This window comes from Mixophyes fleayi, chromosome 4 (genome assembly GCF_038048845.1).
Source record: "Mixophyes fleayi isolate aMixFle1 chromosome 4, aMixFle1.hap1, whole genome shotgun sequence".
NCBI lineage: Eukaryota > Metazoa > Chordata > Amphibia > Anura > Limnodynastidae > Mixophyes > Mixophyes fleayi.
The window spans coordinates 337,674,616-337,698,520 of NC_134405.1; the positions used below are offsets into that span (position 1 = coordinate 337,674,616).

Consider the following 23,905-nt stretch of genomic DNA (forward strand, 5'->3'; position numbering starts at 1 on the left):
TAAGTAAACACCTTTCCTTCATTATATTTACATGGAAGTCACTAATCGCTGAGTCCTTACATTGTGACTGCATTCTCCATTCATCACATGACGCAGACTTTATTAACCCTTTTGCTGCCCAAGGTCTAAATTAAATATGTATCACTAGCACCACAATGTATTATATATGTCCTCTGTGTTATTTCACTTATTTTCCTTCACGTTAGCCAGGGGCATGTCATAGGAGATAGATAGGGATATCTTTCAGTATCACAGTTGAATAAACTAATTTCTGGTTTTTTTTTGTATGGAAACAAAGAAATCAGATAAACTTTTACAAAACTGCAGATTGCGGTGATTGACAAAGCTACATTATACCACAAAGACTGCACAAGGTGATACCTGATGTGAGGGAGAAGGTGGAATGTAATCCAGGCAATATGACACATAGCTGATTGTAGATCACAGCAAGTTACCAAACCAGAAGATGAGCATACACAGCAGTCACCTCTAGCTGTGACATTCAGCCCTGTGCTTAGACAGCAGTATCAAAACCAATGTGATTGGGTGACGAGGGCAAACTCTCCGACCAATGAACCTTTTGTATTATGTAATGCTTTGTTACCTTGGCAGAGCAGAGCAGACAGGTGTGTAGTATGAACATGTAATATCATAAAATATAATGGATATCCAAGCCTGTAAACTTGTTTAATAACACTAGGGGCGCTGTGGGAGAGATGATCTTACTAAACCCAGTAAACCCCTGACCCCAGCAAGTCATGGTGACATCTCCATGTGCTCAGGAAGCAGCTGGGTGTCTGGGACACAGAATTTCTTTGTCAATGAGAAGAAGCCAAAGAGAGAAATAATCAGTGGGGTTGCTAGGGTGACGGGCACTGCCAACACCGAGAGACACTGGCATCGTGAATGAAAAGAATACTAAAAAGGTAATCACAAAAAAATAATACTAAACATGTTGTCCTAGGTGATGCGTGAAAGCATATATTAGATGGACATCCCTTAGGAATTATTGTCAGACACCACCTGTGCGTTGGACCTCTTAATTTCAATCAAGAATGTACCTAACCTTTTCAGTCATCCAGCCAGGAGGACCAAAGCTAGCGGCCATATTAACCATGGAGCAGTTAGTCGGCCCTGCTCTGTCATCATATCAATGTCCAGACGTGATATAATATGCACCTTATATCTTCCAAATCTGGTGACACAACAGGATGCACACAAGTGCCAAAGCTATTTGTACTGAATGCTTATTATTGGACGATTAAAGGTATAGACATTATTACAGCCATATTACAAGGGAATCATGTCATTCAAGTGCACTCATAGATTTAATATAGGACTTATCATTTCTGTATAATTAGTTACAGTCATTGTAAGTTTCCATCTCATAACCAGCATATTGGGGTGATTTATAAGACGTTTCATCTCAGTCTATATATAGTCTCATGGTCTCACCAGGACCTCGCTGCTCTTTAGCTTCCCTCGTGATTTCAGGTATTTCATGAGTTCCTGCCGTCTCCTCCATGTGATGCGGACCCCGTATTCATGCTCCGGGGTGTCCTCTGCCAGCACCTGCCCTGGGCCGTCTACCAGCGATGTGTCGGGTGTATCACACGGTTCTGCCCATCCCCTGGAAACTGGTGTCTGAATGCCAGCTATGCCAGGTGGGTGCAGCCTGCTCTGAGTTGGGCTTGTTTCTGGAGTCTGTATATCTGGGGGACTAAGAGCTTTACTACATGACCGATCCAGAACAGGGGACCTGGGCACTGGGGCGGAGGGAATTAGGTTTGGCTTCGGCCTCCTTGCACAGAACGACTGGGTTTGTATTATTGTGGCAGTTTCTTCGCTAGTAAATGATAACGATGGAAATTTGCAGACACTCTGTTTTCTCCCCGGCGCCCTCAGGCGACTTTGACTAACGTCCCCAGTGCGGCTCTGTACGGTGCTGTTGTTAGAGGTGTTCCGGAGGCGCCGACGTGCCGGGAAATTCAGCCTCACCGTTTGATTGAACTGCGGGGACACCTGTATGATAGAGACCAGTACTAATGGTTAATGCTGGCAACAAACAATTGGATTAAACAACAGTCAAAAGCCATAAGGAACACAGCTCATCTACAGTGACGTCTGTATGTGTTGAAAAGCAGGTTTAGTTTCCCGACATTCATGTAAGTCCTACAATTAGCTGTTTCCTATGCGATTCCCACTTCACTCAATGCAGTGAAGGAGCCAAATTCTCCATATGGTGCTCCCTAAGGGTACAATGAGTAATACAGAGCACCTTCTGCTTCTAACCTTCCCTACTTATTCAGTACATGCAGCGACAAGCACTTGGTGCCACCTCAGGTTCACAGCTACATCTAGGATATAATACATGGATTCTATGACTAGAGTAAGGGATAGAACAGGGCGGTGTTCAGTAATCAGTAGCACATTACTAGCTTCTTAGCAACAGCAGCAATTTTGTTTCCCGGGAAAGGGCGTCAGAGTATTTTTTCTATTTCCTTTTCTGCACCAGAAGAATTCCACTGCACCTAGTGATACAAAAATCTAGTACCATGTTAAAAGAACTCAAAACACCAGTCAGGGCTGCTCAATATCTCCAGCACTATTGCGTTATCCATCAAGCCATTGGCCTGTTTGATCTGTTCCCATGCTGGAATACGGGGCCTCGCCGCTGGCGGGGCCACAGATACTATAGCTTTATACGCGGACATGTTATTGTTTCTGTCATATGCAGATGTGTCCCTGAACAACCTCTTAGGGACAGTTGACAATTTTGCCCATTACTCTGGGCTTAAAATTAACTGGGATAAGTCCAATATTTTTCCAGTTCAGGTCACTCTCCCTTCCCTGCCCTCCTCTGATCTCTCCCTCAAATGGACGCTGCGTTTCAGGTACCTTGGTATATGGATTTCCCCTAAATCAACAGATTATGTCAAATTGAATATTGACCCCATCACTGACTACTTTAAACTTAGATCCCATACATGGAAACGGCTCCCATTGACTATGACTGCTAGAATCAATTTGTTTAAGATGATTATACAACCCAAACATCTTTACGCATTACAGAATTCACCTGTCTACATCCCCGACCGTGTATTCGAGCTCATTAACTCCTTTCTCTCCTCATTCATCTGGGGTGACAGGTGAGCCAGGATAAAATTAAGCACTCTTTGTAAATCCAAATCTGCGGGAGACCTGTCATTACCCAATCTTATGCTCTATTATCTGGCGGCTCAATCATCGCATCTACTTGGGTGGTTGAATGTCTGTAGCAACAGCGCTTTGATGGGTTTCCTTGGTGAGTGGGCGGGGCCCCCGTTTACACCACTGCAGGTGCTCCTTGTGACAGACCCGGGCCTTATATTGGGAATATTGTGCCAACCCGGTCTGTCCTCAGTGGGCCAACTGAACAACTGTGGCCCACTCTGTTATTAAATGCCGCTCGGTGGCCAGATCTGTTATTGCTGTGGTGTCCAGAAAAGGAGGGGGGAGGCAGCTTACAGGAAGTGTGAAACAGCTGTGGACCCTGTGATATCAAAAAAGAGTGGAAGGGTTTAAAAAGAGGAGGGTCAGGACCTTATCTAAAATCAGGAGGTGGACTCTCCCTGTTTGCTATTATTCTAGCAACTCTTCAACACAGTCTGAATGGCACCATCACTGCAGGTGGGAGACCACTGATGTCATGCTCTACCTCCACCCCTGTTACCACCCAAACGCTTCACACCACCAATCACAAGAGGACAATGAGTGGGGGGTTGATTCAGGGAGGTGGCCAGGATGAGAGGTCTTGTGAGAAGGGACAAAAAAGAGCTGTGTGGGGAGGGGGTTGTTGTTGGAGAATCTTGAGAGAGTGAGGAGTTGGACTGATTGAGAGTAACCTTATTCTCTCAGGGCCACAAAGGAATGCTTGAAACAGAAGCTTCTTTACACAGATCGGACAGTGTACCTCTAGGACCGATTCTGTTAACACTCCATCGGGAGACACTCGCAGATTATGGGGAATTGGTGAGCCTACATCGGTAGGGAGACTAATACCCAGGGTCCCACTAAGCTGGTAGAGAGTTGGCCGAGTGGCTGGGATCAGCAAGATACACCGACCTACTTCACGGATCAGAAACCCTGGCCCACTTGGATTGTCAGCTGTGGATTCTATTACCAGGAGTTTGGGCCTGCTAGGACTCTGTGCTTGGAGGTAACCTACTTGGGACTTTGTTGGGGAGTTTTTACTTGCACTGGTGATTTTCTAACACTTGATATATTTGGTGGGGGAACAAGTTTCTCCTTGGGGAGCACTGTTGTATTTTACTAAGTGCATGCACTTTGTTTAATAAAAGGGATTATTATTTATTTCCTGTTTTCTTACCTGTGTGGCCTGTGAACCTAGAGAACCGGGTATCTAGTAAGCTTTGGTTCCAATCCCGGTATCCTCACACTTTTGATGGGTCGGTCATTTAGCTCTGATCCTCCTATTGTTAACCAGTAAATTTAGGTGTGGAACATGGCTCACAAACTCCTTGGTGGGGAGGGCTTTGATGCAGACACTACGATCTGGCATAATACTGCGCTACCTGAACTAAATAAACTAAGGAATGACTACTTTTGGCACCAACTCGGGGTGTCTGCATTGGGCCATCTCTATGACTCGGATATATTTAAATCTTTTGCTCAACTCCAGAGAGACTTTAACTTTCCCCATACTGCATTCTACCGTTACATGCAGCTCATGCATGCCATTCAGTCACAATTTGATGGCTCCCCTCCCACACTTTGTTTCTCCCATTACAACACTTCTGAAAAACATAAGTAGACGCAAAGTCATCTCCACGGTATATACGGAACTCAACTATTATTATGTCATTAACAGTGTGAGGACGCAGCAGAGGAGTCATCAGCCAGAAACCCATTCTTTATTGAGTACATTAGAATTGCTTTTACACTCTGTTAGGGGTTTTGTTGCAATATTAAAAAAACAACAACAAATGTGGAACTCAGTAAATAAATTGCATGGTGGGAAAACACAAGAGAAAAAGAAACCAAAACAACACTGCAATTACAAGACACTGGCCTTTTAACATATACAATCCCAAAAGAAAAAACTTTGTACATGAAATGGCCCTTTTCCTTCTGTTCTGATTGACCAAATACCTGACACAGCGCACTGTATGAACAATCTCGCCGCTCACAAGCAGCGCTTTCATTTTGGTCTTTTGAATGGCGGTTTTCCGGCGGCTTTATAAAACCCCCTAATAGTAAATCCGGCTGTTTGTATGTTGAACATTGTTGAAACCGTCATGGCGCTGTATACAGAGGCGGGTTTGGAAACATCATTTCTGGCCGTTTGGACGGCGGGTTTAGCCTTAGTAAATCCGGTGATGGCTAAACCGCCGCCAAACCCGCCGAAAGTCGCCGGGTTTACAAACACGCCTGTTAGTAAATCTAGCCCCTCATCTCCAGAGGCTGATAGCTCCACGGCTGTGCTCTGAAATGACAGCAGCCTGGCAGCAGTCTGATTTGTTGCCTTGCTGCCTGTCTCCATTAGTTCAGTGACAGCCTGTCACTGATTTGCTGTTCCGATTAGCCCCACCCCCTGTCGATTAGCCCCGCCCACTCACGGCTGGTGAATGGGAGGGGGGAAACAAGCTTACTGTCTGCAGTAATTAATATCCGCTCCCCCCAATTAGTATCCAGTCCCCCCTCGCTCTTGGCACCCCTGGGTCGGATGGGAGACTTTGAATATGTAATGTGAGCCAGCTACAGTGTCTCGTCTATGAGCAGAAAAAGTTTAGGTGGCCAGGTGGAACTGCAGCAGTTCAATTTCGGCAAGCTCCTGTGTTTCTGAAAGCTGCTCCGGCGTGCCAGATGACAAAGCTCTGCGTGCCAGGTCTGGCACACGTTCAGGGGGTTCCCGACCCCTGTTATAGACAAAACATACAGCTAACAAATGTGAAAGTCAAATAATTGGATGAAGTAAACCAAATTGATTAATATTGTTTTGGTACGCCGTGCGATTGCTATTGATACGCCACATGTTATGACGCAATCGCACAGATTCATAACACATTTACATTCACATTTACACTTGTAAATAATGCACATTTATTAAAGTTCTGTCGGGGGTATTCCACCCGCGGACTTCACTAGAGTCCTATTAACTTCTTGTTCACACGTATTTTGGTATAAATCACCCAAGGACGAAGACAGTATTTAGGCTAGCCGAGAGTTACACACGACACAGACACAAATGTATGTATCAAGATGTAAAAACTTTATTTATTTATTAGGTTACAATAATATATATATATATATATATATATATATACATTAGGACAAACGGTAGTGAGAGGGAACGGCCACCTTCTAAGCCAATAGAATCTATATGTCCGATGACACATACTATTTCCAGTAAAAGCGCGCCTACACAATCATTAGTGTCACATTCTGAAACGTATAAGATATGTCACCTCATTTGTCCGTTTTAAACAAATTCACCTCTACATACTAGAGTCATGACCAAAAGTTTTGAGAATGACACAAATATTATTTTTCACAAAGTCTGCTACCTCAGTTTTTATGATGACAATTTACATAAACTCTAGAATGTCATGAAGAGTGATCAGATGAATTGCAATTAATTTCAAAGTCCCTCTTTGCCATGACAATGAACTTTATCCCGTAAACAAGATTTCCACTGCATTTCAGCCCTGCCACAAAAGGACCAGCTGACATCAGGTCAGTGATTCTCTGGTTAACACAGGTGAGAGTGTTGACGAGGACAAGGCTGGGGATCACTCTGTCAGGCGATTGAGTTAGAATAACAGACTGCAAGCTTTAAAAAGAGGGTGGTACGTGAAATCATTGTTCTTCCTCTGTTAACCATGGTCATCTGCAAAGATGCACGTGCAGTCATCATTGCTTTGCACAAAAAGGGCTTCAAAGATATTGCTGCTAGTAAGATTGCACCTAAATCAACCATTTACTGGATCATCAAGAACTTTAAGGAGAAAGGTTCAATAGTTGTGAAGAAGGCTTCAAGGTGCCCAAGAACATCCAGCAAGTGCCAGGACCGTCTCCTGAAAGTTGATTCAACTGCGGGATCGGGGCACCACCAGTGCAGAGCTTGCAAATGAATGGCAGCAGGCAAGTGTGAGTGCATGTGCATGCACAGTGAAGCAAAGACTTTTGGAGGATGGCCTGGTGTCAAGAAGGCCAGCAAAGACACCACTTCTCTCCAGTTAAAACATCAGGGACAGACTGATATTCTGCAAAAGGTACAGGGATTGGACTGCTGAGGACTGGGGTAAAGTAATTTTATCTGATGAATCCTCTTTCAGATTGTTTGAGGCATCTGGAAAAAAGCTTGTTCAGAGAAGGAAAGGTGAGCGCTACCATTAGTCCTGTGTCCGGCCAGTAGTAAAGCATCCTGAGACATGTATGGGGTTGCTTCTCAGCCATGAATAAATAATGGTACCAAAACATCCTCCAAGAGCAACTTCTCCCAATCATCCAAGAACAGTTTGGTGATGAACAATGCCTTTTCCAGCATGATGAAGCACCTTGCTATAAGGCAAAAGTGATAACCAAGTGGCTCAGGGATCAAAACATGAAAATTTTGGGTCCATAGCCAGGGGACTCCCCAGACCTTAATCCAATTGAGAACTTGTGGTCAATCCTCAAGAGGCGGGTGGACAAACAAAAACCCACAAATTCTGACAAACTCCAAGCATTGATTAGGCAAGAATGGGCGGCCATCAGTCAGTATGTGGCCCAGAAGTTGATTGACAGCATGTCAAGGCGAATTGCAGAGGTCTTCAAAAAGAAGGGTCAACACTGTGAATATTAACTCTTTCCATAAACTTAATGTAATTATCAATAAAAGCCTTTGACACATATGAAATGCTTGTAATTTTACTTCAGTATATCATAGCAACATCTGACAAAAGGGTCTAAAAATAAAGAAGCAGCAAACTTTGTGAAAACCAATACTTGTGTCATTCTCCAAACTTTTTGGCCATGACTGTGCAAGGCTTTTGTGTCACAAATCTTTCAGTGGGTGAAAATGGCAGAATATATAATATGATAATTAAAGAGCAACGATCACGGCAAACAAATGGAGGACAAAACTCTCAGCACCACACTATCATTATCACCAGAAGCTATTTATATAGCACCACCAATTCCGTAGTGCTGTACTCTCTGTACTTACTCACATCAGTCCCTGCTCCATTGGAGCTTGCAGTCTAAATTCCCTAACATATACAGACACACAGACCAAGAGAGACTAAGATCAATTTAATAACAGCCAATTAACTACCAGTATGTTTTTGGAGTGTGGGAGGAAACCGGAGCACCGGGAGGAAACCCAGGAAAACACAGGGAGAACATACAAACTTCACATAGATAAGGTCATGGTCAGGAATCGCACTCATGACCCCAGTGCTGTGAGGTAGAAGTGTTAACCACTAAACCATAGTGCTGATCATGATACTACAAGTAAAGACATTGAAAGGAACGTAGCTGTACTTAATCAATAACCACCTCTCACTCCTGCGTACAAGACTTCTCCCGTGCTGCTCCTCACTTATGGAATTCCCTACCACGCTCAATCAGACTTTCCCACAGCCTTCAAATCTTTAGAAGCTCTTTGAAAACCCATCTCTTTTTTAGAAGTGACCTTATCCTCGATAACACTATTTACACTAATGCACACTCACAACTATCCCTATATTCACTCTAAGCCACACTAGCTCCTCTTGTTTCAGCTGTGCCCTCTTATACTTACAATGTCAGCTCTCTAATGAGCAGGGTCCTTCATACCCTTTGTTTTCATGTCTGCATTTATTTTGTCTGCCATATATGTCCCTGTTTTATGTATGTCCTGTTTTCCCTACTGTACAGCGCTGCGGAGCACTGTGGCACCTTACAAATCTACGATAATAATAATCAATGGAAATGTAGGCTAACTAGAGGCGGGAGACGTGTCAAGCTCTGAGGCGGATATCTCATCTGGTGAATGGCGCTCTCCTTCTGACATATTTTAAAAGAGCGAAAGGGTTGAAACACATAAGTTTCTCCTTTTATATCACTGTGTCGGATTTAATAGACGTCATGTAGCAGACCATATGTTATAATGAGGACTATACTCCATATAGTATACTACATGTCATCAGAGTTAAGTTAACTTAATGATTTTGTTTAATATCTTTATATTTCACAGTATTGGGGAACGGCATGGACTTTCATGAAGCTCGTCAGTGACTGATATTTGCCTTAGCGGACATGTATATTGTATATAGTTATTATATAGAGCATTGTTGGAGTGCTCCTTTAATACATTTTCTTGACTAAGCTATGTGCAGAGTTTTCTGCTTTGGTGCATTGGCTGGATGTTATCAGTGTGGCAAATATGAATTCATTTATGAGTAAAACACTTTATTAGGACTGGCATGGGGTACAAATCAGCTTACCACTCATTTGTACCACCCCAATTCATAAAGTAGCAATACTGTTTTAAACCTCAATACCAATATTAGAATATTCCAACTCTCACACCTAAATGTATCGTAGCATTTTTTGTTTTTAGTCTCAAATCAAGTTGACATTCAATTTACATAAGAGGGTCTGAAGTGTCACCACATGATAGATATGTTTACCCATATGATATAAATGCCACACCTATATAACCATACACACTTAGGCTGCGTGCAGACATCATTCATCCACATCTATGCACGATAACGCTACCCACGAAACACTAGAACGAGCAGTAACCCCAAACTACAGAAGTCTACGTAGTCTTATACATCACATGGCCCGCCCTGAGGGCAAGTCATGTGATCCACAGGAGAACAGAGCAGACAGGGAAAGTAGCAAACCTGGACAGGATTGTTACAGTCAATAAGCTTCATGTGTCCAGCTTTAACCTGTGGATCACAATTTACCCCTGGGACGTTCTGTCTGTTGTACAGTGACCCTAGTCTACAATAATTTCTTCTAAAACATCTAACTTGATCAAGTTGGAATAACCCCTGTTGCATCTCTACTGATTTTTGTCTGATAAGTGTATAATTGCATTAAAAGTCTATTGTGATTGATTTGTCTAAATAATCTGCTGCAGCGTAAATGTCTAATTAACCCTTTAACAATCGGTTGTCATTCAAAAATATTTATCTAGTGAAACCCATTTCACTGAAGCACTAGGGCCTCACTTTCCAATGAGATATATTTATTCAGTGACCTATGTGTTCTAGTGGTTTGTGTTTGCATATTGCTGATATTGTTGGTATAAGATTCCTAAATTGTTATTTATTTTATGACATGTTGAATAATATTGCATATTGAAGTTCTCATAGTATTATTTTCCTACATTATCGCTACTTATCTGCGGTGGACGTAAAACCCTACGCCAAAGAGAATAAACATACGAGTTTATGCAGTCTTAGCCCTGTGTAACTTGTTTCATCCCAACACTACTAGAGGGACCTTTGCCTCTCTACCATACCACCGGGCCTGTGGAATCCAGTCTTACACAACTTCCAGGGTGCCAACCATCCGTCCCGTTACACAGATGTAACTGACGGATGATAGTGATGACAAAACACAGCATTCGCTCTCACAATCTGACATTCACCTGCACACCTGACACCACTCCTCTCTGCAAACAACATTATAAGATCATGGCAGGTGCACGCGATTGTGCCATTTTGTAAAATAAAAACTGCTGACTACTTAGATAAAAGCAGTAGGTGAAACTTTCACATGTGCGTTTCTGTAGTAAAAAGTATTTTATTTTACCTTAAAAACATTGCATACGTCTGTATGTGGGGGTGTTTTATTCTTACTGACCCTTTATAAAAATGTAGTTCACTGTGAGAAAAAATAAATGACCCTAAATGAATTGACAATTTGGTTTGCAGTAAATTGTATAAAATGTTGAGACATAGTTGCCTACATTAGCAATGCGGTTTTATGTTCTCATATGTTAGGAGTGTATTGCCTATGTGATCCAGTTTATACATAGTTGCATATATTATCATTTTTTTTTGTATATTTGAGAAATATTATATATATCTTTATACTGAATCAATATATACAAAGATAGGAGGATGAAGTGGCGCCAATATAGGTAGTGTTAGCTGGTAACAATCACCCAGACAGTCAATAATTATTGAAATGCAAAGTATGAATCTTAGCAAGCTGGTACAGTCATTATTCAACAGCTTCCAGATACTCCAGCTCTATACCGAAATGCAGACAGAGAAAAGCAAAAGATGTAGTGTCACAGGCACCCGTGATGTACAGTATATAATAATAGGTGGCCGCGTACCCAATAGATATAAATAAACAGCTTATCTGTGTCAGAATAATCTGAACGTAGTCTCCAGACGGCCAAGTGAATCAGGAACCGATGTGTAAACTGCTTGTGAAGATATAATATATCTGGATCATCAACCACAGCAAATTCACTGCTTGCAAACTCCACTCAGCCGATATTTAAAAAGGAAAGAGCCATATAGTGTAGTACTTTTTAAACGATTTAATCGGCATATATCATAAAAAATGCACACTCACAATATATATATATTTTAAATGCTTATCTGTAATCCTGTAGTATAAGGAATACTGCTACACAGTGTGGATATCTGGACACTCCATGAAGTGAACACCGATGGACTCCATACAAAAGTACTCAAAGGGAAAACTCTCACGGACCAGGTGGGCAGCAGAGCCTTCAATATACCAGGAATAGATGATAGGAAACAACCTCAACGCGTTTCGTCATGTAAAGACTTCATCAGGAGGAGTATTTTAGACCAGCATACAGTGCTGTCTTATATAGCGATGGCGGGCGCCATTTTGCGCATGTGCAGTACAGCGCTTTTTCGCGCATGCGCAGAGTGGACCTCTGAATCGGCGCTTGCACTGTATGTGCAAGAAAGTAATGTGAAAACCTGAAAAAGTCAGGTATTAAGCCAGGGGGAGTGGAGAGGAAAGATTCTAGGGTTTCCTGTAGTGAGGGCTTGTATAATACTGGAGGGACCTTTGCCTCTCTACCATACCACCGGACCTGTGGAATCCAATCTTACACAACTTCCAGGGTGCCAACCATCCGTCCCGTTACACAGATGTAACTGATAGATGATAGTAATGACCAAACACAGTATTCGCTCTCACAATCTGACATCCACCTGCACACCTGACACCGCTCATCTCTGCAAACAACATTATAAGATCATGGCAGGTGCACGCGATTGTGCCATTTTGTAAAATAAAAACTGCTGACTACTTAGATAAAAGCAGTAGGTGAAACTTTCACATGTGCGTCTCTGTAGCAAAAAGTATTATATTTTACTTCAAAAACATTGCATACGTCTGTATGTGGGGGTGTTTTATTCTTACTGACCCTTTATAAAAATGTAGTTCACTGTGAGAAAAAATAAATGACCCTAAATGAATTGACAATTTGGTTTGCAGTAAATTGTATAAAATGTTGAGACATAGTTGCATACATTAGCAATACGGTTTTATGTTCTCATATGTTAGGAGTGTATTGCCTATGTGATCCAGTTTATACATAGTTGCATACATTATCATTTTTTTTTGTATATTTGAGAAATATTATATATATCTTTATACTGATTTAGTTTTTTGTAAGATTTTGACACAGAATCTTAAAAAGTTAAAATATTGATGGACCAAGCTGTGTATTGAAGTCCTTTTATCGCTTACCAATAAAACATTGTCCAATGCGATTGTTGTGGTTCCAAAGCATGTAAACAAGCATCATGTCCAGGGGTATTCATTGGCTCAGGGTTAATGATGTTCCAGTTGTCTGCTGATTATAGGGTAATTGTCACGGTTCTTACGAAGAGACTTGGCAGATGTACCGTAGTAAGAGTGGTAAATATAATAAGTAAAGGCAAAGAAGATGATGCCGTTCGGTGTAACTCTGCAGACCACTTTGTGGTGTTAAGTTCAGTAGAATGAGCGTCAGCTCTGTAGACAAACGTAGGGACGATGTCCGTAGATGAGCGTCAGCTCTGCAGGCCACTATGTGGCGGAGAGTCCAGTAGAATGAGCGTTAGCTCTGCAGACCACTATGTGGTAAAAAGTTCAGTAGAATGAGCGTTAGCTCTGCAGACCACTATGTGGTAAAAAGTTCAGTAGAATGAGCGTTAACTCTGCAGACCACTATGTGGTAAAAGGTTCAGTAGAATGAGCGTCAGCTCTGTAGACAAACGTAGGGACGATGTCCGGAGATGAGCGTCAGCTCTGCAGACCACTATGTGGCGGGGAGTCCAGTAGAATGAGCGTTAGCTCTGCAGACAACTATGTGGTAAAAAGTTCAGTAGAATGAGCGTCAGCTCTGTAGTCAAATGTAGAGACGATGTCCAGAGATGAGCGTCAGCTCTGCAGACTAGGATGGAAGAGAATAGCTGGAAGCTAACAGGAAGCCACTTCTATCACCAGGAGGTGACTCAAAGAACAAGCACTGTAGGTAAGGAGGAAGTGCCTTTTAAACTAAGCGCCATTAGAATCCACCAATGAGAGGAGAGTAGAAGTTTTAAAGAAGCTGTCAGGTCTGCACATGCGCAGACCCGAATCCAAGATGGCGGCGCCCAGGACGGAGCGGAGCGCCGGAGCCAGGTAAGTCTGCCGGGTGTCGGGTGTGCTGCCCGCACACCCGGCGTGTGATAGTAATTCAAAGGATTTCTCTGGGAAGGTGTGATCACCTTCCCCAACAGCTGAAAACATGTGCTTCTCAAGGATACTGACCCAAACCAGTTTTCGTACAATGTCATTTTGAACATTTAATCTTTTATCTTCCATAACTATTGATTGCAGGAAGCGATCGCAAAGCTGAAAGTAGCGGATTAGATATGGTAATGTGCAGATCAAAATGACACTAAACATGAAATATTTCCTATATCCTGAGCCTTCGATACTTTTAATATATTATAATTTATGTATAAACAATCTAATACATTTTACTAATAGATAAATGTGGATTGGAACTGAAGGAGGCATAGAGAGGTTAATACTAAAATGTAACTCCATTTTGTATCAATATCATTTCCTTATACTGTTGCAACTGCAGACTCTAGCTAGCTTTAGGCCAAATATGGTGTTAAGTATCGTTTTTCAGGAAACAGGAACTTAGAACTATGCATTTACGAGAAATGATTGTGTAGGCGCGCTTTTACTGGAAATAGTATGTGTCATCGGACATATAGATTCTATTGGCTTAGAAGATGGCCGTTCCCTCTCACTACCGTTTGTCCTAATGTATATATATATATATTATTGTAACCTAATAAATAAATAAAGTTTTTACATCTTGATACATACATTTGTGTCTGTGTCGTGTGTAACTCTCGGCTAGCCTAAATACTGTCTTCGTCCTTGGGTGATTTATACCAAAATACGTGTGAACGAGAAGTTAATAGGACTCTAGTGAAGTCCGCGGGTGGAATACCCCCGACAGAACTTTAATAAATGTGCATTATTTACAAGTGTAAATGTGAATGTAAATGTGTTATGAATCTGTGCGATTGCGTCATAACATGTGGCGTATCAATAGCAATCGCACGGCGTACCAAAACAATATTAATCAATTTGGTTTACTTCATCCAATTATTTGACTTTCACATTTGTTAGCTGTATGTTTTGTCTATAACAGGGGTCGGGAACCCCCTGAACGTGTGCCAGACCTGGCACGCAGAGCTTTGTCATCTGGCACGCTGGAGCAGCTTTCAGAAACACAGGAGCTTGCCGAAATTGAACTGCTGCAGTTCCACCTGGCCACCTAAACTTTTTCTGCTCATAGACGAGACACTGTAACTGGCTCACATTACATATTCAAAGTCTCCCATCCGACCCAGGGGTGCCAAGAGCGAGGGGGGACTGGATACTAATTGGGGGGAGCGGATATTAATTACTGCAGACAGTAAGCTTGTTTCCCCCCTCCCATTCACCAGCCGTGAGTGGGCGGGGCTAATTGACAGGGGGTGGGGCTAATCGGAACAGCAAATCAGTGACAGGCTGTCACTGAACTAATGGAGACAGGCAGCAAGGCAACAAATCAGACTGCTGCCAGGCTGCTGTCATTTCAGAGCACAGCCGTGGAGCTATCAGCCTCTGGAGATGAGGGGCTAGATTTACTAACAGGCGTGTTTGTAAACCCGGCGACTTTCGGCGGGTTTGGCGGCGGTTTAGCCATCACCGGATTTACTAAGGCTAAACCCGCCGTCCAAACGGCCAGAAATGATGTTTCCAAACCCGCCTCTGTATACAGCGCCATGACGGTTTCAACAATGTTCAACATACAAACAGCCGGATTTACTATTAGGGGGTTTATAAAGCCGCCGGAAAACCGCCATTCAAAAGACCAAAATGAAAGCGCTGCTTGTGAGCGGCGAGATTGTTCATACAGTGCGCTGTGTCAGGTATTTGGTCAATCATAACAGAAGGAAAAGGGCCATTTCATGTACAAAGTTTTTTCTTTTGGGATTGTATATGTTAAAAGGCCAGTGTCTTGTAATTGCAGTGTTGTTTTGGTTTCTTTTTCTCTTGTGTTTTCCCACCATGCAATTTATTTACTGAGTTCCACATTTGTTGTTTTTTTTTTAATATTGCAACAAAACCCCTAACAGAGTGTAAAAGCAATTCTAATGTACTCAATAAAGAATGGGTTTCTGGCTGATGACTCCTCTGCTGCGTCCTCACACATCTGCACAGCACAAATTCAATGAGGCACATACCCACTAGTAGAGGTGTGTTATAGCGTACCTTTGTACTTTGGTAAACTAGGTTCAGGTTACTAGAATAATCTGGTTGGGTGGCTATGTATGCACCTGAAAAGGGGTTTGATATTATCCTGGCTGGCTGTTTGATACATAATCTAGCAATACATCAACTTACCCCTTCGATTATTGCAGTAGACAGTGAAGAAGAAGGGGTCCGTGTCACATCTGGTGATGTGCAGAGCACAGAGGGCGGAAGGGAGATTAGAGACCGTCTAATTACAAACTACTTTACGTACATAGTATGATAAACATTTATTGCTCAAAAATGTGTTTTATGTGAGTGCAATTTTTTTATTTTATTTTAAATGTTTTGTAAATTGGAACCTTTAAAAAGAGGATAGTGTGTACTCCTCATGTGGTAAATATGAACATCCCTGGAATGTGACAGTCAGAGGTCAATGTTTAAGTGAAATTAGTGCATAGTTTTTAAAACATCAGTATACTCTTATTTAATTAGCAGAAAAGAAAGACTGACACCATAGAAATTTAACTGCATTTATTGCAGAACACAATAAATAATAACGTATAATGCTTACACAAACAATTGAAAACATTAAGCAATAATAATTATTGCACTAGCGACGCCTTTTTGCAGGCATATCGCAATGCTTGGTGCCACTCTCTCCCCTCCCTCGCCCCCCCCTGGTGCGAGCACCTCTCCTTGGAGTACTCTGTACAGATGTGCTAGGCGTACTAGCGGTACTGGTGGTGGCTGAAGACATAGGTGTCGGTAAACGGGCTACAATTTCTGAATGTAGTTGCCCTGCCAGCCGGGTCACATTGGCATTCCCCTCACGTACTGTGGAATGTAAGGCCTCCACAGCCTCAGTCATTTGGGCCAGCTGCACATTGGTTTGTTCTAAAGCAGTTGCCAGACGGTTGATTGGAGCGGTGTATCCGCCTCAACTGGGCCGCAATTTGGGACATGTGGTGAGTTTGCCTGTCCATGAACATTGTTTGCGGCTGCTGGAATGCGCCAATAGACTGCGCCATTTCTCTGGCTGGGTCCATAGGTGCAGGTGCAGGTTGGTGGTGTGATGGTTCAGCAGGGCCAGGTGAAACTTTCTGGAGGCCAGACACAGGGGCATCCACTGTTACCAGGGTGATGGTCGTTTGATCCTCTGGCTCAGGGGACATTTCCAGGGACTCCGTCTGAGGTGCCTGGTATGAAGAGGGCCCTGTGTATGAAAAATGACGGTAAGTATATAGTATATAATATGTTTGTATATTGCATTCTGAACACTGGATAGGAAAGAATATTCTTTAGCAACTACAGATTCTTTCACAATGTGTGCATTCCTGATTTCTTGTCCTATGCTACCTGCTTAAGGATGCGCTTATTATCCTTTTACTACCCATTATCATTTGGACTATGTATGGCTGAGGGGGATAAAAAAGCAAAGTCTTTTTAACCTACAAATATAAGCATTTAGTCAGCCAAATGCTGCTAGACCGTGCTTTGGGGTAAACTACTACTATTTTAGTACTCCATCTGTGTAGTACATGCTGGGTTATTTTGACTAAACTGCATGCTATAAAAAGTGGAGATGTTGCCTATAGCAACCAATCAGATTTTAGCTGTCATTTTGTTGAATGCAATAAATAAAGTAAAGGTATATTCTGATGGGTTTCTATAGGCAACATATCAGTTTAGTAAATGTAGCCCTAAGTTCTCATTGCAAACAATTAAAAAAAAACAAAAAAAAAACATTGACAGCAACATTTGCACAGAAAATCAATTAACGCCATTATTTCTCTCCTAAACAGAAATCACGCACCTGCTTGCTCGTCTGTGCCCGAATCTCTCGCTGAAGGTGGAGGTGTAGGTCTGGGACTGGGAGTGAACTGCGGTCCTGCCGATTCTGGATGTAATAGAAAAAGCATACAATGTATTTGCAGCAAAAAACATGTTAAAAATATACGGTTTATTTCAAAAATGTGTTTGCGAATAAAAAAAACAGAAGTCTTGTAAAAAAAAAATCCTTTACAAACTAATAGAGTAAAAAAAAAACACTTTTAAAAATAAAAACAAAAAGAAAAAAGCATTTAAAAAAGAAAAAAGAATTTAAAAAAGAAAAAAGCATTTTAAAAAGAAAAAAGCATTTAAAATACTGTTAGGGTAAAAAAAACAAATAACTCACCAACTACTTGGCCAAAAGAGGGCGAATCGGTGTCCTGCATATTTATGCCCTCTACAATTTCAGCCGGCATTATCTGGCGCAGCTCCTCCTCGTACGTGGTGTACTCCATACGAAGTGGGGGGCCACCACCCGTGCGCCTTGTAGACCTCCTTTCCTGGGCCATCTTCTCTTTAAGCCTCCTCTTAATATCAGAGAAGCGCTTGCGGCAGTGTGCCACTGTCCGCTTCAGTGGGCCCACCGCGTTCACGGCATCACAGACTCTCCCCCACAGTTGGTGACGCCGCCTTAGAGGAGTCCGGGCTGCCAGGTTCCCTAGGATGACCTCGTAGCAGGGAATGATGTTGTGCACCAACACACAATTCTCATCATGTGAGAAGCGCACATTCCTCCCTGTCTTGGTCTTCCTGCCCTGTCCTGTCTCCTCAACCTCTCCCTCTCCCTCCTCTGACCCCTCAACCTCCATCTCCCTCTCCTCAGCCTGTTCTCCCCTCCTATCTCTAGACATTTTTACACAGAAGACATAAAAACACAAAACACTGAAGGACTTACAAACACAAAGAACAAACTACACTACCTACAGACACACTCTCCACACAGTCACACACAAGTAACACAGACAAAGGACAAGTCAAATACAAAAAATACAAGACAGAAAATAAATTAGAAAATAAATGTACAAAACAGAAAAATACCACAGGACTACTCACACTTCAATCAGATATCGCTCCACCAAACTCCAACTCTCACCAACTCTCAGCAAACCACTATCCTCCAAACTCCTCTCACAAAACTCCTCAAAACCCTATCAGAGAAAAAAGTGTCAGGCCAATGGTTTATATAGGGCTTGTGATGTCAAATCTCCTGACTTTGAAAATAGCCAATAGTAACAGGCCAGGAGACAGGTGTAATTTTCAAAAAAACCGCCTTTACACAAAAGCGCCGTCATTTAAAGCAAAAGCGCCATGTTCTATTCAAAGCCGCCGGCGGCTTTGAGCATTACATCCCGCCGTGACATCGCCAGCGGCTTCAAATTGAAGCTCAAATGCGCCCATTAGTAAATCCAGCTGTTTGCAATGCAAACCCGCCGGAAAACCGCCTGATAGTAAATCTAGCCCGAGTTGAGTACAAGGGACTGGGGGGGGATGGGTGTTATAGCCTGGCTTTGAGTATATATGTGGAATTGTGTGTATGTCTATGGCAGTATGTATGTGTATGAAATTATATATGTGTGACATTTTGTATGTGTAAATAGCATTATGTATGTGTATATATATATATATATATATATATATGGCATTGTGCCCGTTTGTGATGTGTCTGTGGGGGTGATGTGGTGTGTCTGGGGGATGGCGTGATGGGTAATGTGGCAGGGGGTGGTGTGATGCGTGATGTAGCTGAGGGGTGGCGTGATGTAGCTAAGGGGTGACGTGATGCGTGATGTAACTGAGGAGTGGTGTGATGTGTCTGGGGGTGGCGTGATGGGTAATGTGGCAGGGGGTGGCGTGATGGGTAATGTAGCTGAGGGGTGGCGTGATGTAGCTAAGGGGTGACGTGATGTGTGATGTAACTGAGGAGTGGTGTGATGTGCCTGGGGGATGGCGTGGTGTGTCTGGGGGGTGGCGTGATGGTTAATGTGGCAGGGGGTGGCGTGATGCATGATGTAGTTGAGGGGTGGTGTGATGTGTCTGGGGAGGCTGTGATAAATGTAATATTTTATTATAATGTATGTATTATATACTGCATGATCTGTGTTATGTACGGTGTACACTTATTGCTCGCTTTTCCATATTTACATTTTCCAACAGCTCCCAACATTGCAGGATCCACGCAAGAATCCAGTACCAGGTTGTGATAGCTACAATCACAGGTAGGTGAGAGTAACACAATTTTAATACATAATAGGGAGTTCAATTAGCCGCGAAGTGTCTCCGCGGAGATTTGACAGAAATGCCCACCCATAATTTCCCTGGGGTGCGAGGGAAAATGAGTGGAGATTTCTACCGTAATTGCCGGCAATCTGCGCGTCACATCGCCGGCAATTGAATTTCCACCAATATATCATGTCTAACGAAGTCGAGCCATGACCATGTTGACCACGCCCCTTCGCAGGCACCGCCGCACGGCGGCAGCATACAGCACCCTGGCTTCTCACCTGTGCAGGGGCCGGCCAAAAAATTTGCTGTATCGGCGGCAGCCCTTATCCTGCCCTACAGCCACGATAACATGCCAGCATAACCCCCAGTGCGTTGTGCCACGTAAAGTTTCTTATCACATCAGTTCATGCAACGTAACACCCTGCGTCCATGAGACGGCGGGCACATAACATTTATCAGTGAAAAGTAGCAATCCCACATCTCACCCAGGGTCATAAATCACCTTTCAGTCAACCTATCATTTTATACAGAACAAGATGGAATGTAACCACTGTCTACAAGAGGTGAGTCGCATACACTGGCTAATGTGGCGTTAATATAAACTGGGGGCACTATTGTGTGGCTTAACATGAACATTTATTTGTTCCCATTACCATTAACATTATCATTTTAATATTACCCCCTAGTCTATAATGTGTTACCCCAAAATCTACAATGCATAAGGGAATTTCTCACAATATTGCCACCCAGAGTGGGGTTCCATGAGTGGAAGAGGCCGCGGTTGCTGGTCAGGAGGAAGATGACGTCAATCCTAGTCCTCCAGATTCACAAGAATATTCGGCCTTCAAGGCATATGTGATTTCATGCTACTTTATATGTAAGTACCTTTTGTGTTTGTTTAAAATGTAACGCTTACAATAAATGGACAAATAATCAAGGGAACAATTTTTTTAAAAAAAAATACAGTGCAATTAGTGGTACAAGCAGCAAAATAATGACACACACAAACACAAGTGAGACACACAAAAATCATTTTGTTTTGCACACTGATTTGCCTCCTGGCCCAATATTTCTTGTGTTGCTTGATCATGGCTGCCTCCAGGTCACCCGAGTAGGAGGTGCCACAGGGGCAGGAGGGGTAATAGGTGCCACAGGGGCAGGAGGGGCAATAGGTGCCACAGGGGCAAGAGGACCGTCACTTTGATTTCCAATATAAGAAATAATGGCATCAGTCAATCTCTCACAAGTTGAGTGAGTCATCGTCTTGTTTCTGATATGATCCATTTTTTCATGTAAATCTGTGGTGATTTCAATTGGAACAATTGTTTTGCGAGATTCAGCTATTGCCACTATCCACTGACCTTCATGTGGTTGTTGTTCCTCCGCCCGGTCACGGGTGTCCCCGCCTGTGGGGTCATCTGTGTTTAATAATTAACATTGAAACCTAACATTATATCTATGTATCTATCTATCTAGGAGAGAGAGATAATATTTAATAAAATACTAATGTGTTATATTACTTCCAACAGAACGCTGCCATCGCCCCCTACAGGAGGCCAAGGAGGAGCCAGAGGAATCCAAGGAAGACCTAGCGGAAGCCCATGAGGATCCTGGGAGGAACCCTCAGGATCATTGAGAACCACATGGAGGAACCCCAGGAGCCCCAGTTGGAAGATACAGGGAGCCCATCCCAGGCCCCTGAAGAAGAATGGAAGTATATTGATTTAATAATCTAGTAGTATATTTACACTTTAATTTTTTCAATATAAAAGTCTGCTAATTTTATTTTTATTTTATTATTTCCAGGTGCAGAAGACGTCCCACCCCTGATCATGTTGTAGAAAAAATATAGAAAAATCGAACAAATATTCAAAAATATCTTCATTTGATAACAAAAAAATATTATTCTTAATTTAGTTGTACCGTTGTTAAAAAGGTTAAAATGTTTATTTTTCTTTATTGATTGTTTGATTAAAAAAAAGTTTGTTGTTTAAAAAACCTTTTCCTGTGTTTTTTATTGTTTCTCAGCAAATCTGTAATAATGAGACATATTTGTTAGTAATGTTATAAAGGGGTTTTTGTTCTCATGGAATAGTGCAGGTTGATGAGGTAATGCACTGAAAGGGTTAATATGCAGTAATTATTTAGGAGTAATAAGGGGAATGAGGGTAACTAAGGAAACGCAGACATGTGCGTTCAGATGGGAATTAGGAGTAAAGACGTCTGTAGTGCAAAATGGTGCAACTGCTCCAAGATCACATAGAAGATTCCATTATTATGTAATGACGCTGATTGTCACGTGTGTTACTAACACATTTATCTCCAACGTCTTCCTCATGTGCGCTTGTCTGTGAATACGGGCACACGTGTGCACAGGTTACATATGTTTCTTAAATACACAAGTTGTGTCCACAGATAATTCAGACCCTATGTCTCATGTCTGCCCACGCTCTGTCCCTATAGTCACTTGTGCTGTATTGTGTCTGTATCATGTGATTTGTTCTGTTACATCCATGTATTTATTATTCTGCTTATCTGTACCCATTGTTCTTATCTGTATGTAATGCGGAAACCTTGTGGAACCTTATTAATAAAACATAATAATTCAGATTTATATATCTCATTTGAGAAAACAAATCACAATGTGTATCAGTATGAGCAGTTTTTATTTGTTCATCACCCAAAATTTGTGAAAGGCCCCAAAATCTCTAATCCTCTAGATGTCCTACAACATTTTGTACTATTATGCTGTATACATCACATGACCTCATAGTCACAATATTCATTCACAAATCTGTATAAATTACTACAACAATAATTACTGTCTAAAGAAAGAAAAGGGAAAGTTTAACAATATTACATAACATATATCACATAATAGTTGATTAAACCACACTTTTAGTGGATATGTTCTTCTTTGTTGACATTCATTTTCTTTAATAAATAAATGTAATAGACCCATCTGATCGATACAACCCTGTGTGTAAATTTCATTGTTTGCCTAGTAGACGGCATCTAACATCGCTGCACCTTGCTCTGTCTTCCGGGCAGGAAGTCTCTGCAGAGGTGCAGACATGGCCGACCCCCGACCACTGCATGTCTGTCTTAAAATGATCAGCATGATAATCTATTTGCACTGTGCATTTTAAACCTGCTGATTTTGGCACAGTGATGCAGTAATTGGGGTAGTTATGTCTGCAGTGTGCGCTCATTCCGAAGACAGAGAATACTGCAGAATATTTTAGTTTCAGGTACATGTTAGATACACTCTACTAAAAAGTGTATCTAACAATAAAGATATGAAGGGTGTTCTATTCAAAAACTAGAACTAATGGGTCTATTACATGTAATTATTACACAAATGTGGAAATATCTTTAAAGAATGTAACACCAACCCAATAATTTCTGACTTCCAGGATTATGTAGCACAGCATACCCCCAACAGTCGAAAACAGGTCAAAATTAGCACCTTCCCTGATCTGCCCAGACCTCAAATGCTGCTTTGGGATGAAACCCCACCCATTTGTGTATAAGCCACACCCCTACCAAGGACCGCTATTCAGGACTGTCCCACTGAATTCAAGACAGTTGTGAGGTAGCAGCACAGTCACATGTTCTAGTTCTCCTGTTGGACTGAAGACTGAAAAAGTTGAGACTATTGGTGGTGAAAGTTTATGCACTTATTAATTTATGTTAGTTCATGTAAAGTGTATATACACGTATCATGTATATAGTGACACCATCCAGCACAGTGTACATTATATCACCTCATTGCTCCACAATGCCTCCTCTTTGTAACGCCAGCCTAGAATACAGACCAAGGGGTAAATGTATGAAGCTCCGATTTTTGCAAGTCACCGGGAATTGGCGACTTTCCAGGGGAAATTTAAATCGGCAATAGCTTGTAAAGACAAACTTGCCTTTACAAGCCATCGCCACTTTAAATTTCTCCTGCAAAGTTGCTAATTTCCATTGACTTGCAGAAATCGGAGCTTCATACGTTTACCCCCAAGACTGGTGTCATAACAAGAATGACTTATAGGGCCTGAGTCATTAAGGAGAGGAAAGCAAGTAAAAAAAA

The 23,905-nt window shown here is 42.1% G+C and overlaps 1 protein-coding gene and 1 long non-coding RNA gene across 2 annotated transcripts; one reads left to right on the forward strand and one right to left on the reverse strand.

Annotated features, from left to right (window-relative positions):
• Nucleotides 1–716: 716 nt before the first annotated feature.
• On the forward strand, nucleotides 717–22,388 carry LOC142153207 (uncharacterized). Its single transcript, XR_012691457.1, has 3 exons — nucleotides 717–926; nucleotides 21,354–21,538; nucleotides 21,631–22,388. It is a non-coding gene; the product is annotated as an uncharacterized LOC142153207 (long non-coding RNA).
• Nucleotides 1,310–2,373, reverse strand: LOC142149607 (RAD9, HUS1, RAD1-interacting nuclear orphan protein 1-like). Its single transcript, XM_075204930.1, has 2 exons — nucleotides 2,313–2,373; nucleotides 1,310–2,042 (listed from the first exon to the last, which is right to left on the reverse strand). The coding sequence occupies exons 1-2, from the start codon at nucleotides 2,371–2,373 to the stop codon at nucleotides 1,444–1,446; spliced, it is 660 nt and encodes a 219-aa protein (XP_075061031.1). The 3' UTR covers nucleotides 1,310–1,443.
• Nucleotides 22,389–23,905: the final 1,517 nt, after the last annotated feature.